General features: G+C 44.3%; 1 protein-coding gene across 1 annotated transcript in view; it reads left to right on the top strand.

Annotated features, from left to right (window-relative positions):
• Positions 1 to 16,824, top strand: part of thbs3a (thrombospondin 3a) — a 62,506-nt gene that overhangs the window by 11,579 nt on the left and 34,103 nt on the right. Inside the window, exons 8-10 of the mRNA XM_080006069.1 lie at positions 12,161 to 12,309; positions 15,130 to 15,270; positions 16,709 to 16,783. Of these exons, the coding sequence (XP_079862195.1) occupies positions 12,161 to 12,309; positions 15,130 to 15,270; positions 16,709 to 16,783 (365 nt within the window). The remainder of the gene's footprint in view (positions 1 to 12,160; positions 12,310 to 15,129; positions 15,271 to 16,708; positions 16,784 to 16,824) is intronic.

The raw sequence follows: 16,824 nt of genomic DNA, 5'->3' as shown, positions 1-16,824 counted from the left end.
ATCAGTCGTCCTGGTCCCTTTGCAGAAAAACAGCCCCAAAGCATGATGTTTCCACCCCCATGCTTCACAGTAGGTATGGTGTTCTTTGGATGCAACTCAGCTTTCTTTCTCCTCCAAACACGACAAGTTGAGTTTTTACCAAAAAGTTCTATTTTGGTTTCATCTGACCATATGACATTCTCCCAATCCTCTTCTGGATCATCCAAATGCTCTCTAGCAAACTTCAGACGGGCCTGGACATATACTGGCTTAAGTAGGGGGACACGTCTGGCACTGCAGGATTTGAGTCCCTGGCGGCGTAGTGTGTTTCTGATGGTAGCCTTTGTTACTTTGGTTCCAGCTCTCTGCAGGTCATTCACTAGGTAATGGTTTATGGTTTGTTTTGCAGAGGAGAACCCTTCAATGTTCACAGATATGACTGTCAGTGCTGGTCTTGAGGAGGTTCCTCGTTTCCGACATCGACCTTTGTGTCTATCTCCAGGCATGATGTTTTCTCTTGTGTTCTGTAGCTTTGTGGCTTGTAGCTTGCAGCTTTCAGCGTAGCTTGTGGCTTGTAACTGTTGCTTGTAGTGGTGATAGGATTAGCAGTATCTTGTAGATCTAGTCGATCTTGTCGATCTCGTCGATCTCGTCAATACTCCCAAGGCCGCGACGTGGACGCTCCTGCGACACTCTGCAACACACACACTGTGACACTCTGCAACACACACACTGACACACTCTGCAACACACACACTGTCACTCTGCAACACACGCACACTGTAACACACTCTGCAACACAAGCACACTGTTACACACTCTGCAACACACGCACACTGTAACACTCTGCAACACACACACTGTGACACTCTGCAACACAAGCACACTGTAACACACTCTGCAACACACACACTGTGACACTCTGCAAAACACACACTGTAACACACACACAGCTTTTCGAAATGTTTTCTCCAAACAAAACCATTTTGTAGTAAAATGTTTATTTTCTTTGTTGTTTAGCTTGTTCCATCTTTCCCAGAATTGGTTTTGGTCGATGGACTCTGCAAGTTCTTTTAATTTTTGATTGTAATGTTCTATTTGTTTCTGTTTTTATTCTCTCAGGGTTTCAGCAGAATTCTGACATAGTTCTGTGTTTTGTGGTTGATGGTGTTTTTGGTTGGACAGTTTTCTTCATTTATTTCTGACATGATTACACTCTTCATCAAACAACTCTTCCTTTTTGGGCTCCGGTTTTATGGTGGAACTATTTTAGTGAGACCTCCTTTATTGGCTGATTTGTGAAAAAATAGTAGTAATTTGTGTGATGGTCTTATTTATTATTTATTTATTCCAGGTGGGTTTGTTTGGAATGTGGCAGGAAGTTATTAATCATGTGGGTCATTTCAGGAGAAGTGATGATACTTTTAAAGGTGGTGTCACTGTTAGGAGCCCATCTGTATGATGGTGTAGTTTGAACATGGGGTAGTGGAGGGGCAGTGGAGGTTGGAGGAGGTGTGGTGGAGGTTGGAGGGGGGTGGTCAAGTCTTTCTCACTCTCTCTCTCTAAATGTTGAAGAGAGTTGGGGAGATGGAGTTGCCCTGGGTCACTCCACGTCTTTGATACAATTTGCCGATTGTTTATCTCAGATTTTAAGAACTTTTGGTGCGGTTTCACTTTTTTCATGTCATTTGAAAGTGGAGAATCAGAGGTTCAAAACAAGGTGTCACTTGTGTGAATCAAAAAAATATTTTTAAAGCTATGACTTGTTAATGAGAGGGCCGTGGCAAACAGAGTTTCTGAGATAATCACCCTCAAAGTTTTCCGATGGCTCCCTGTCTTGTTTACGGAAGTGATATCACCTTCTCTTCTTCTCGTGATACACCGCCTACACAACGAGTCCAGGTGTGTATATAAAACACGTAAGATTTAAAGGTTGAACTCTATTAAACTGATTTCACATTGTGACTTCACGTCACATGGAATATGGAGGAATAATCTTCACCTGGATGCTTGCTTTAAAAGAAATGATCGATCGGCATTTGCGCTGTTCAGCATCTAGGTGAGTGAACCGTGTTTCTCCATGTAATCTAATGGGAATATTTAACTCCACGGTTTACCATTTTTCTACTATTTAAAAATCAAACTCTGTTTTGAAAATACGTTGAGAGATAAAAAAAAAAACACAAAGGAACATGAATCTGGAAAAATCAAATTTTCCTTCAAGAAATGTTTTTTCAACTTATGTGGCTACTTCTGGCCATTCTAGAAATGTGCAACAATGCGGGTTTCAATGCGGTGGGTCACATTTGTTTAAGTTCATGGATTTGATTATGTTTCTTCATTTTCTTAAAAGACTGTGGTGTGGTGTGGTGTGCGGATGGGATGGTTTGAGCAGCCACACCTGAGCTGGATCTAGGTTATTGGGTAAAGGTGGCTGCATACTTGTTTCTCATTGTTCAGGCTAACGAGCAACAGGTATGCCGCCACCAGTTGGTTGGGCTAACAAGTAGCAGGTTAAAGCCCTAATCCTCACACACACACACACTCATAGGATAGGAGGCCTGTCATGACATATTCCATCTGCTCCTGGCTTGTTCCACCTAGCCTCCTCTTGACAATAAACTGATGTCTACAACCCATTGTCATCTCTGCCGGAGGGCCCTGAAACGCCACTTGGGTGGCGTGTGGTAGGAGAAACTGCCACGGACCTTCATGCAAAATTGAATCTAATACTTATTTGAAGTCTACAAAGTATGCAAATATTTTGGTTAAGCCCTCAGTTTAAAGCTAATGTGCTTACACTCACCCTATCCTTTGGGAATAATTGTTACTTGTCAATAAACTTCCCATAAGAGTCAATGACTAAATCACTACATCAGTAAGTTTTTTTTCTTTTTAGATAGTCCTTCCGTTGGTGCAACCTGTGTATTGGTGTAAGGGGGGTCAGGAGCAGAGGTAGGGGGAGTTGGTTTCTGCTGCGGCGGTAGTGGTGTTACTGGATCTACTCAGCCTTGGGCTGGGGCCATGGGTTGCTGCAGGATGGTTGGTGGCTGCAGAGCTGTTCTGTTAGGCTGTGGATGGTGTTGAGGCATCTCTATGTCACCGTTCAGCTCCTTCTTCAGGGTCTCTCTGTCCCTCTTCGATGTCTGTACCTCCCCTTGAAGCTCCTCCAGGAGACGCTCAACTCCTCTCTCAGCTGCTGTGTGGGTTCACTGGTTGCCCGAAGTTCCTTAAGCTCTAGCTCCTGTGAGCAAACACTATGTTTTGACCTACGCAGACCTGCCAACCTGCACAAATTTTGTGTACCAACTATGCAATTCTAAATCAAAATAAGCAGGTACCAAATGCCAGCTGAAACTACGCAAAAAAAAGTGTGTGTGTGTGTGTGTGTGTGTGTGTGTGTGTGTGTGTGTGTGTGTGTGTGTGTGTGTGTGTGTGTGTGTGTGTGTGTGTGTGTGTGTGTGTGTGTGTGTGTGTGTGTGTGTGTGTGTGTGTGTGTGTGTGTGAAATCAATCAATACCAGTAGTAAACAGTAGCTCCATGTACTGGGTATTTAAAGTACATCCCTGGGATTGGAGCAGATGCTACGACCTGTGGTTCTCCCTCTACTTTATTATCCACTGAGGTGTAACGCTGCAGTGTGAGGGCACATGGGAAGTGGTAGAGTTGGAAGAAAGCACTGAAACGTCACCGTAATGTTGACATAGAAAAGCTGACGTGCACCATCCATCACACACTGTCATATATATCACATTCAGTGTTGCATACCGTGCTCATGTACTCGTAAAAATGTTTCCATATTCAAACCCCTTTCCAGCGTAATGTAACTTAGTTGAGGAAAGAAAGGAAGAAAATGTGGCTGTTTGGAGGGACTTGAAGGTCAACAAAAAGATTAAATAAATGATTGATCTTTGTTGATAATATTGGAACATTGTGCAGATGAGTGTCCTGATCAACAGTTCAACACCAGTCAGTCAAACCAATTCCATTACATTCACTTGCTTTAACGCACCATGACTTCCAGTCAACCAGAGTCCCTGTTTATTCTATTTGTTTCTTTTTTTGTAATGATTGTACTTTATTTGCAGGAACCATAGAAATAGAATATAAATGTAGATCTGAACATTTCCATATTAGTTATATGTTGTGTCCAGTTCCAGGTTGAATTCTACTGACACCTGGTGATGTCACATATTATTTTTTATTTGAACTCAGTGACAGTTTGATGTTCTAGTATTGTTCCATAGTGAATTATAAACATTACATTACATTTAGTCATTGATCAGACGCTTTTATCCAAAGCGACTTACAATTATTCAAACAGCGACGGATGCAGCCATCAGGAGCAATTAGGGGTTAAGTGTCTTGCTCAAGGACACTACAGCGTGCTAGCAGGAGGAGGCTGGGATCGAACCAGCAACCTTTAGATTACTAGACGACCGGCTCGACCTCCATCGCTAGCGCTCAGCATAAGCAGATCTCCTGCTCCATGTCCATCGCAGTGATCGGACCGGACTTAGACTCCACTCTCCCATGGCCCGGATCCATTCTCACCGCAGGTGAGCTGGATCCATCTGATGCTCCGCCGGCTGTGATAGAGGAGCCACGGCCCAACTCCCGGACCTGTTCCATCCCAGAGCCTTGGACCCTGGCGGCGAGCCATGGCCGGCGTTGCGTGCGGATTCCAAGCCCTGGAGCCCACAGTTGATGCCAGATATATGCGGGAATTCCCTCCTTTTGGGGGGGGGGGGCTCACAGTCCACCGTGGCATCGAGGGCACCAAGACGATCTCTACCGCCGCCGGCCTCGTTCCCACTGCTGCCAGACTATCCATCGCCTGCCCAGGCCTCCGCTCCCGAGCCAGTTGGAGAATTCTCAGAGAATTCACGGCTTTTGAACACCTTGCTATATCTATAAACTGCAGTGCCCCGATTTTAATCATCGCTGTCTATCGGCCACCAAAATCTAAATGTAGCTTTCTTGATGAATTCTCTGAGCGACTGTCCAAGGTCTCCACTGCTTATGATTGTGTAATTATCTCAGGTGATTTTAATGTTCATGTTGACGATCAAACAGACCCAGATGCTCAACACTTCATGAGCCTATTGGAGGCATTTGACCTCACTCAGCATGTTTCTGGACCCAACCACAGTAAGGGGCACATTCTGGACTTGGTCATATCAAAAGGACTTAATATCACTGTACCCTGTGTCATGGATGTTGTTATTTCAGATCACTCTTGCATTGTCTTTGACGTGTCTGCTCTTCCTGTACAACAGAGGGTTACCAGAACAATTAAAAAATGCGTCATTAACCAAAGTACCATTGAAACCTTTAAGAGAATTATAAATGAGTTACCACTGTTCAAGGCATCATCAACTGAGGATCCTGTGAACAACTTCAACTCCAAAATACAAAATATCATTGATAACATTGCACCTGTTAAAACTAAAAACAGAGAAAAACAAAAGGCCCCCTGGAAAAATGGAGCAGTTATTCGGCAGCTTAAGAGAGAGTGTCGCCAGGTAGAACAGAAATGGAGAAAGACAAATCTTCAAGTTCATCATGAAATTTAGAAGGATAGACTCAATCAATACAATATATAAATTAAACAGGCCAGACAGTCTTTCTTCTATAAAATCATAAATGAAAACCTCAAGAATAGTAAAGTGCTCTTCTTCACTGTTGATCAACTTATTAATCCACCATCTACAACCCGTCAGAGATGCTCTCCGCTGAAAAATGTGAGGAGTTGGCTTCATTCTTCAGTAACAAAATTATAACTATCAGACAGAATATTAGTGTCTCAACATCCAGAAGTGAACCTTTCCTCTGGTTCTCCAGTAATATGACTGCTGCCATGTCTCATTTCGCCCCCTTAGGCATAAAAAGACTGTACGATATTGTTGGTCAGCTCTGTTCCTCCACCTGTTGCCTGGACCCACTCCCTACCACCTTTTTTAAAACTGTTTTTAACTGCCTGGCACATGAGGTATTAGAAATTTTAAATGGCTCTCTTCAATCAGGTATATTCCCTGCAGCATTTTAAACTGCTTCCATTAAACCACTCCCGAAGAACAGCAATCTCCATGCAACAGTTATTGCCAACTACAGGCTCATTTCCAACCTGCCGTTCCTCAGCAAAATATTTGAAAAAAACAGTTTACCTTCAGATTAACAACTATCTAACCTCAAACAGCCTTTCAGACACCTATCAATCTGGCTTTCAACCTCACCATAGCACAGAAACAGCACTTATTTAGAGTTCTATTTTGTGTTATTATATATATTATTATGTACACTATGGATACTATGTGCATTATGTTTGCTATGTCTACTATTTACACTATGTACAGTATGTACACTGCATATTATGTACAATATGTCACTATGTACACTATGTATACTATGTGCATTATGTTTACTATGTACATTATGTACAATATGTACACTATGCATACTAAGTACAATATGTCTCTATGTGCATTCTGCATACTATTTACACTATGTACACTATGTATAATATGTACATTATGTACACTGTGTACAATGTTTACATTATGTACACTTCACTTCGGTGGCGATAGTGGCGCCGCCCCTAGCGGTCGCCTGCGCCGGCGCTCCGGTTACTTTCTTACTTTTTAGTATTTTCTTCCTTTTTTTATCATAATGTTTGCCAAAAAAACATCAACAATTAACTCATACGAACGTGATGCACTCATGGCTATAAACATTTCCCTAAACGAACAACTTTGGGACTTTTTATCCGTGGGAGCAGAGTGGCCGGCGGAAATCCTACGCGGGAACACTCGCAACAACTACAACAAAAATGGAGCCGCTGTTCCACGAGCGGGCCCACGGAGGAAGCACCGAAGTAAACGAGGCGGCATTCGGGTCAGAATGAGGACGCAACCTTACCGTCCACCTCTGCCAAGCATCCTTCTTGCTAACGTCCAGTCCCTGGAGAACAAGATGGATGAACTTCGAGCGAGGATTCAGTTCCAGCGAGACACGAGGAACTGTTGCGTCCTCTGCCTGACGGAAACATGGCTGACCCCACTGGTGCCGGATGAAGCCATACGTCCAGCCGAGGCCTTCTCCGTGTTCCGCGGCGACAGAACGGGAGAGTCGGGGAAATCCAAAGGTGGAGGCGTCTGCCTAATGGTAAACAACCGCTGGTGTAACGCCAACAACACCAAATTCCTCTCCCACTCCTGCTCGCCGAACCTGGAACAGCTGACCATACTATGCCGTCCATTTTATCTCCCCCGGGAATTCAGCACGGTCATCATTACAGCCGTTTATATCCCACCGCAAGCGGACACCGACGCAGCTCTGTCGGTTCTGTACGATGTGTTGTGCGGATTTCAGAACAGACATCCCGACGCGGCTGTGGTGGTGACTGGGGACTTTAACAGGGCCAACCTTAAAAAAGTTCTGCCGAATTTCCACCAACACATCACGTGTGCCACCAGGGGAGACAGAACTCTGGACCATTGTTACACTCCTTACAAGAACGGATACAAGCCGGTCTCGCTCCCTGCTTTCGGGAAATCAGATCACGCCGCGATCTCGCTGCTTCCTGTTTACAGGCCTCTGATCGCACGGGATCTGGTGATGACGAGGGAAGTGAAGCGGTGGACGGACCAATCGGAGGCTGCGCTTCAGGACTCTCTGACTGACGTAGACTGGGACATGTTCCAAACAAGTTCAAGTGACGTCAGCGAGTTTACGGAGGCTGTAGTAAGTTTTGTGGCTACGCTCGTGGATGAAATCGTTCCCACGGTGAAAGTTCGGATATTTCCAAACCAGAAACCATGGGTTGATAAATCCATCCGCTGCGCTCTGAATGCGCGCACGGCCGCTTACAACGACGGTCTTGTATCTGGTAACATGGACAATTACAAAGCGGCGTCGTACAATCTGCGGAGGGCGGTGAGGGACGCCAAACGGACGTACAGAGAGACTGTGGAGCTACAGATGGAGCGGGGGAACACAAGACGCTTGTGGGAGGGGCTGCGAACAATAACAAACTACAAGAGCAGCTCCTCCCCAGCCACGAGTGTGGACGCCTCCCTGGCCAACCAACTGAACTCCTTTTATGCGCGGTTCGAGTCTGGCAGCAACACCGCTAGCTCGCCGGCTAATTGGAGTTACACCGCTGGGGATGAGCGCGCACTCTCAGTGACCGTGCACGAGGTGCTGATTAAGGACTACATCTGCGCCTCCCTTCCCCGCACCTTGGACCCGTTGCAGTTTGCATACCGGCAGAACAGATCCACGGATGACGCGGTCTCCCAGGTACTGCACACCACGCTCACGCACCTGGATGGCCAGAAGGGGGCCTATGTGAGAATGCTGTTCATCGATTATAGTTCAGCTTTCAACACCATAGTCCCCACCAGACTGGCTGTCAAGCTGAAGGAGCTCGGATTGAATGGTCCGCTGTGCACCTGGATCCTGGACTTCCTCACAGGCCACCCCCAGGTGGTCAAGGTGGGGAAGTACATGTCCAGCTCCCTCACCCTGAATACAGGATCCCCCCAGGGCTGCGTCCTCAGCCCCCTACTGTACTCCCTGTACACACATGACTGTGTGGCCAGGTCCAGCTCCAACACCATCATCAAGTTTGCTGACGACACCGTGGTCGTGGGCCTGATCACCGACTGCGATGAGAAGGCCTACCGCGAGGAGGTGGCTGACCTGTCACTCTGGTGCCAGGACAACAGCCTACACCTGAACGTCAGCAAAACCAAGGAGCTGATTGTGGACTTTAGGCGGGGATCACAATCGAGGACGCACGCGCCCTTGTGGATTAATGGGACTTCTGTCGACAGGGTGAGCAGCTTCAGATATCTGGGAGTCCACAACACAGAGGACTTAACATGGACTGTTCACACAGACACCCTGGTGAGAAAGGCGAGGCAGCGTCTCTACCACCTCAGGCAGCTGAGGAAATTCCGGGTCTCGGTGAGGATCCTCAAGTCCTTCTACTCTGGAGCAGTGGAGAACATCCTGACAGGCAACATCACTGCCTGGTTTGGGAACTGTACTGCCCAGGACAGGCGGGCCCTGCAGAGGGTGGTGCGTTCAGCTGAACGTACCACTGGAACTACCCTCCCCCCCTTGCAGGAGTTATACACCAGGAGGTGTAGTAGCAGAGCCCGTAGGATCATGAAGGATCCTCATCACCCCAACAACGGACTGTTTCAGCTGCTGCGGTCAGGCAAGCGCTTCCGCAGTCACACAGCGAGAACAGAGAGACTGAGACGGAGTTTTTTCCCGCAAGCCATTAACACTGTCAACGCTGACCTCACCAGGGGTCCTCACTGAGCCATGCACTAGGCTCCACTACCTACTGTACTGTATGTAGCATACTGTACCGCATACTGTATCACTGTTCAGGGTTGTTCGTGATGCCGTATTGCTGCGCCGTACTGTTGTATACTGTGCTGTATTATCCCAAACACTACCTCACTCTATTCACATTCACATGCCACTTTAATTCACTTTAATTCACATGCCACTTTAAATGCACATATCTGTATATACATAGGCATATTCCTTCTATCTATTCCATTTTATTTCAATTCATTTTTATTGTATTTTATTCTATATATTTTTATCTTATTCTATAAGTATTCCACTTACTGTATTACGTTTTAGGAGTCAGTTAGTCGGTCTATGAAAGGAATTTTCTACTTCTTATTTTATTTTATTTTTTTTCCTAGGACATATTGTGTGCTATCACCGGGTGCGTTGCATTACATTTCACTGCATATATGTATGAAAGTATGTATATGTATGTGACAAATAAAAAATCTTGAATCTTGAATCTATATACTGTTTATGTATACTATGTGCATTATGTATGCTATGAACACTATTTGCATTATGTCCAAAATGTACATTATGAACACTGTCTACGATGTGAATTATGTAAACTATGTACATGATGTACACTATGCCCGTTATGAACACGATGTATACTATGTACATAATGTACACTATTCACACTACGTACAATATATACACTATGTGAACAATGTGTACAATATATGAACAATTTGTACACTATGTACATGATGTGCACAGTGTATACTATGTGCATTATGTATACTATGTACATTATGCACCTTAAGTACATTATGTACACCATGTACACTATGTATACTTTGTGCAATATGTACACTATGTATACTATGTACTTTATGTACACTATGTGTACTGTGTAAAATATGTCAATTGTCAAGCTATGTGTATTCTGTACACGATGTACATTCTACAGTATGTATATGATGTACAATATGTACCCTATGTATACTATGTACATTATGTACACTTTGTATAATATGTACATAATGTCCACTTTGTAAACTATGTTTACTATGTACAATATGTACACTATTTACATTATGTACACTATACATACTATGTGTACTATGAAAAATACATACATTATGCAAACTATGGATACTATGTGCATTATGTTTACTATATATACTATGTACATTATGTACACTATGTACAATATGTACACTATGCATACTATGTACAATATGTCACTATGTACAGTATGTGCATTCTGCATACTATTTACACTATGTACACTATGTATAATGTGTACATTATGTATACTATGTCTACTCTGCATTATGTACTTTTTACTATGTACACTTTCTACAATACATACATTATGTAAAATTTGTATACTATGTGCATTATGTATACTATGTACACTATGTACATTATGTGCACTATGTACACTATGTTTGTTACAGAAATTAAAGGGTCGCTTTAATCTGCAGTGTGTCAGTTGGTGGTCTTAAATAAAGTGGCAGACAGGCCTTGGTTTTACTTGTACAAGGGTCAGATCAGAGATGTGCTAAGGATCAGCTCTCTGAGTCTAACAGTTTATTATGGGAAGTCAGAAACAATACATAGTCAGTTTGGCGTTACTGGCCATTGGTGAACTATGTAACGAATCTTGTTCCCGCTCTGCAGCTGCGTCAAGGTGAAGACTGAACAATGATCGCTGTGTCTGGACTCCAAGGCTTGGATGTCTGTGGAAATTATGTGACTGGGGTTCTATGAAGTTGTGTTCGTCATTATGTGTGTGCGTATAAGTTTATGTGATTACATACATTTATATATATATGTATATTTTGACATTATTTTGTTACATGATCAATATTTACATTATGTACATTATGTCTACTATGTGAATTATGTATACTATGTACATTTTGTATACTATGTACATTTTTACCCTATGCATACTATGTACAATTTGTCACTATGTACATTATATACACTATGTATACTATGCACATAATGTACACTATGTACATTATGTACACTATGTATACTGTGTACAATATTTAAACTATGTACACTATGTACATTTTGTCCACTATGTATACTATGTGTATTTTGTACACTGTGTAAACTATACACACTCCCCAAATAATTTCATGGTCCCCCATTAACTTGTGATTTTTATTTTGGATTCTAAGTGGGATATGAAATTATTCTGTGAATGACACACAGATATTACTGTATATTTTTGTGCCAACATTCGGAAACAGGGGGAAACTGAGGGTGTTGAACCGGATGTCATGTTTCTATCACTGCTGATCGGTGCTGGAGCCGATAAAAACCTGTGACTATTGCAGGGTCATTTGTACCAGGAATGAATGCTGGGTGTAGCCTTTCCCACTAAAGAGAAAAGCAAGATGTTGGCGGGTGTGACTGGATACAGGCATTACCTTACCTTATACATTTTAATATTGCATCCATTACATATTACATATTATAGGTACCTGTTTTATAAACAACATCAAACAGACAAACAAACAGCTTTTGGTGCGGGATACACCCTGTGCACCCTCAGACAGGGACATAAGAGGCCAGCTTACGGGTCCTTTCCCCCATCCCAAAGTGCTGGCCGTGGCATGGTAAACTGTTTCAAACCTAAAGGTTTGAACAAAGTAATGAAATGAAATTTATATAGTATAATGAACTGTTTAAAATGAAATAACTATGTGGCTGGATTATTTATTATTTGATGCTAAATAAGTGTAATAAGTGTGTGCACCAAATTTTGTGGTTAGGGCTAGATCTGCCACATGGTCTCTCCACCTGTGTCTCTCACCTGTCTCTCCCCAAATGTCTCTCTCAGGCTTCCATGAGCCCCGGTCTCGCTGCTCTCCCAGTCCGTGCTTCAAAGGAGTTTCCTGTGTCGAGACGCTGCAGTTTCCAGGTTTCAGCTGTGGAGCCTGTCCAGAGGGGGCAACGGGTAATGGGTCACACTGCCAGGACATCGACGAGGTGAGAGAGAGAGAGAGAGACAGACAGACAGGGAGACAGGTGGATAGAATACTTTCAGAATGTGTCTGAAAACTATAAACTTTATTTTGTTTAAAAAAATGAAAGTAAACCTGAAGTAAACAAAGGGACATGGGACTCGATCCCATCTTCCTGTGCAGAGACTTTTTTTTTTTACCATGTGTTGTCAGCATGCTGGACAAACACAGAGTATTTGTTCCATTGCTCGAGGACAGAGTTGAACTTGTCAACCTGCAATGAAACTCTTTATTCATTCTTTTATCATGAACAAATGCTGCAATAACTGTCCTGTGGATGACCTGTGGGATGACAAGAGCACAGCTTTTTGTTACACACAACCACCACCAATTTCCCCTCTTGCCATTGGTCTTTAAAACAACTAATCATCATTTGTACTCCAAGAGGGGAGAATCACCACAGGTGAGACACATAAACATAGAACCGACATGTACACGGTAAAACATAGACATAGAAACAAACAACAACATGTACATGGAAAAACAAACATTTAAAAAATTAATGTGTACATTGAAAAACAAACATTGAACCAAATAACAACATGTACATGGAAAAACAAACATAGAAACAATATGTACATGGAAAAACATAAACATTGAACCAAATAACATTTACACGGAAAAACAACAATAGAACCAAACAACGACATGTACATGGAAAAACATAAACATAGAAACAAACAATATGTACATGGAAAAACATAAACATAGAAACATCAGACAACAAAATGAATTGAAAAACAGTTAATCAGGTCCAGGAAAACTGAAACAGCAATTGGTGACGTGGTCTCTTCCTGTCATAGTTATGGCAGTAAATGAGGGAGAAAAGAATAGTGATGTAACCAGGAGGGTGTTGGGGGTTTGATCAAAGCAGGTGCTGGTTGTGTGTGTGTGTGTGTGTGTGTGTGTGTGTGTGTGTGTGTGTGTGTGTGTGTGTGTGTGTGTGTGTGTGTGTGTGTGTGTGTGTGTGTGTGTGTGTGTGTGTGTGTGTGCGTGCGTGCGTGCGTGCGTGCGTGCGTGCGTGCACTGGTGAATGCAAACGACTTCAGGGTAAGAACTATATCGTAGCGCCTCCAAGCAGCGGAACAGGCCTTGCAGCCACCCATGAGTCCTGTGGCGGTGTAGACACCCAGTGACCTTAGGAAAGTTCCGAGCATAGTGCACTGCAGCCACAGAAGACCCCCCCCCAGCCCCCAGCCCCCAGTCCCAGAGAGAGTGAGGAGACCCTGCACCCCTGAAGCACACACATACAACCTACCCCCAGGTGCAGGCATAACATGCACCCGCAAGCGCAGAACCTGAGCTGCGGGGGCAAGGCATGGATCACAAGCTCAGAGCTAGGCCCAATGCCCACTGATCGACACCCTGCCAGAACAACTAATCTGCTCTTTAGTCTGCTAAATGACTAAATGTAGAACACCTAGGCGGGCCCCCATGCTAGCGCAAATTCGAGGCCCACCATACTGCAACCGGCGAGATTCCCCATTTGGTCACAAGCTCAAGCACTCTCCCATGCAGCCAAGTGCGCATGGTGCAGGGCACCCCAACATTAACCCCCCACCACCGGCACCCGGGGACATACCGGGAATGGTAATTAAATCTTTTCACAAATACCTCTTTTGAATGGACCACTATGGGAATCTACGCTCCATTTTATGCTTTGCACTCGTAAAATAGAGCCGAGGCGTAAAAAAACACAAGGGGTTTAGGAGGCTCGTGGCTAGACGCGAGGCTCCCGATGTGTAGTTGTGTGTCTGACAGAGCCGGTGTGAATTGCAACATTGATTAACATGGCAGCGTATCTAGTGCTTATGTGACGCTCTTGATATGAATTGGGGGCCAAAACCTGACTCTGACCCCAACTGTAAGTCTAAAGGCCCTCGGCCGCAGAGAGGAGAAGAGGAACCTTAACACCTTGTGTCGATTACGCACATTTTGGTATTTTTTAGTATTTATAGAGCTTATTGTGCATAATCACCGGGTGTCATGACATTTCACTGCATATATGTATGAACGTATGTATATGTATGTGACAAATAATCTCTTGAACTTGAACTTGAACCCTAAAGCCTCTAGGTCGCAGAGGAGTACAAGAACCAAAACCCTAACTCCTACCTTACACCCTTATCTCTTAATGCTCATGCTAGACTAAAGGGGCAGTAGCTCAGGAGGTGGAGCAAGTTGTCTAGTAATCCCAGGGGTGCCGGTTCAGTCCCCACCTCCTCCTGCTGGAATCCCTCTAAGCCCTTCCAACCTCACATTCTGCTTAAAAGCTTGTTAAAGCTATTAGACTTTTTAACAGACTCCCTCTCCCTTTTAACTAATGCACTTTTTTTTTTACAAAGCTATGTTAATATTTATAGTTTGAATTGTGTTTTCTTCAAGTATGTTTTCCTTGCACTGCATTCTCTGTCTGGTTGTAAGATTAAATAATGTAAGGCTATTTAAAATTACTTTTAGGAGGATTTAAATGTATATTTAATACAACACAGTCAATTAATTCAATTATATAATTATAGGACCCAGAATTGCGATTGTGGCGCCTCCCCTTGCGGCTGCCTGCGCGAGCACCTTGTGTCGATTACGCACATTTTGGTATTTTTTAGTATTTATAGAGCTTATTGTGCGTAATCACCGGGTGTCATGACATTTCACTGCATATATGTATGAACGTATGTATATGTATGTGACAAATAATCTCTTGAACTTGAACTTGAACTCTCTTCCTCCCCTCTCTCTTCATCTCTCTCCCCTCCCTCTCCATCCCCCCCCCCCCCTCCCTCAGTGCTTGGACGCCTCTCCCTGCTTCGATTCGTCTTCATGCATCAACACAGTGAAAGGTTTCAGCTGTGAGCCATGTCCTCCAGGCCTGAGGGGGGCACTGCTGAGCGGCACAGGGCTTGAGTACGCCAGGACTCACCGGCAGGTACACATCCATCACACAAACACACACACACACACACACATACACACACACATCATACATCACACACATACATCAAGCATACACATCCATACACACACACACACACATACATACATCACACACGCATACACACACATATGCACACACATATACACACACACACACACATACATACATCACACACGCATACACACACATATGCACACACATATACACTCACACATACACATACATAACCACATACGCACACACATATACACACACATGAACACATACATACATCACACACACACATGATCAAACATACATACACATACAGCCCTACACACACACACATACATAAACACACACACACACACATATACACACACACATACACATTCATACACAAATACACGCACACACACACACGCATACATAAACACACACATACATAAACAAACACATACACACATCAATAACAGTTTTAAATTTGATCCGAGGAGAGATGTGAAGTGTTGCAGGAGGAGAAAGTCCCAAGACGGGCCATCACACCATCACAGGGTGGAGAGCCTCCTTCAAAACAAGGAGAGCCTCCATCCCAGGATGGAGAGCCTCCATCACAGGGTGGAGAGCCTCCATCACCGCAAGGAGAACCTCCATCACAGGATGGAGAGCCTCCATCACAGGGTGGAGAGCCTCCATCAAAACAAGGAGAGCCTCCATCACAGGATGGCAAGCCACCATCACAGAGTGGAGAGCCTCCATCATAGCAAGGAGAGCCTCCATCACAGCAAGGAGAGCCACCATCGCAGCAAGGAGAGCCTCAATCAGAACAAGGGGAGCCTCAATCAGAACAAGGGGAGCCTCGGTCACAACAAGGAGAACCTCTGTCACAACAAGGACAGCCTCCATCACAGCAAGGAGAACCTCCATCACAGCAAGGATAGCCACCGTCACAGCAAGGAGAGCCTCCATCACAACAAGGAGAGCCTCCATCACAGCAAGGAGAACCTCTGCAAGGAGAGCCTCCATCACAGCAAGGAGAACCTCTGCAAGGAGAGCCTCCGTCACATCAAGGAGAGCCTCCATCACAGCAAGGAGAGCCCCCCTCACAACAAGAAGAGCCTCCATACCAGCTCTCCTTGTTGTGATGGAGGAGCAACATTCCCCTCCCTCCATCTTGGTAGAGAGGAGGTGGAGTGGAGAAGTTGGAGAGAATGTGGCTCCTCCAGGGAGAGAGGGAGGAGAACAGTGTCCTGTGGTTGGAGGCAGGTGAGTGGATTTCGATGTAGAGAGAGATCTTGGCTATATACACCATGGAGGTGGAGGGCTCAACTGCAGAAGGTAAAATAAACACAAACTGGACAGTTGTGCTTTGTGACTTTTAGAACTAGGTCAGAGTAGAAATGTGAGGATTTGTGTGAAAGTGTTTTTTAAAAGGAACCTCTCACCCCAGGAGTGCTCTGACATCGATGAGTGTGCAGAACTCTCTCACTCCTGCATCCCCAACTCCATCTGCATCAACACCATGGTAAGAAGGGGTCAACCCTGACCCCACCACCACAGAGTACA

The sequence above is a fragment of the Zeus faber genome, assembly GCF_960531495.2.
Source record: "Zeus faber genome assembly, chromosome: 8".
NCBI lineage: Eukaryota > Metazoa > Chordata > Actinopteri > Zeiformes > Zeidae > Zeus > Zeus faber.
This window is presented reverse-complemented; position numbering and strand designations above follow the sequence as displayed.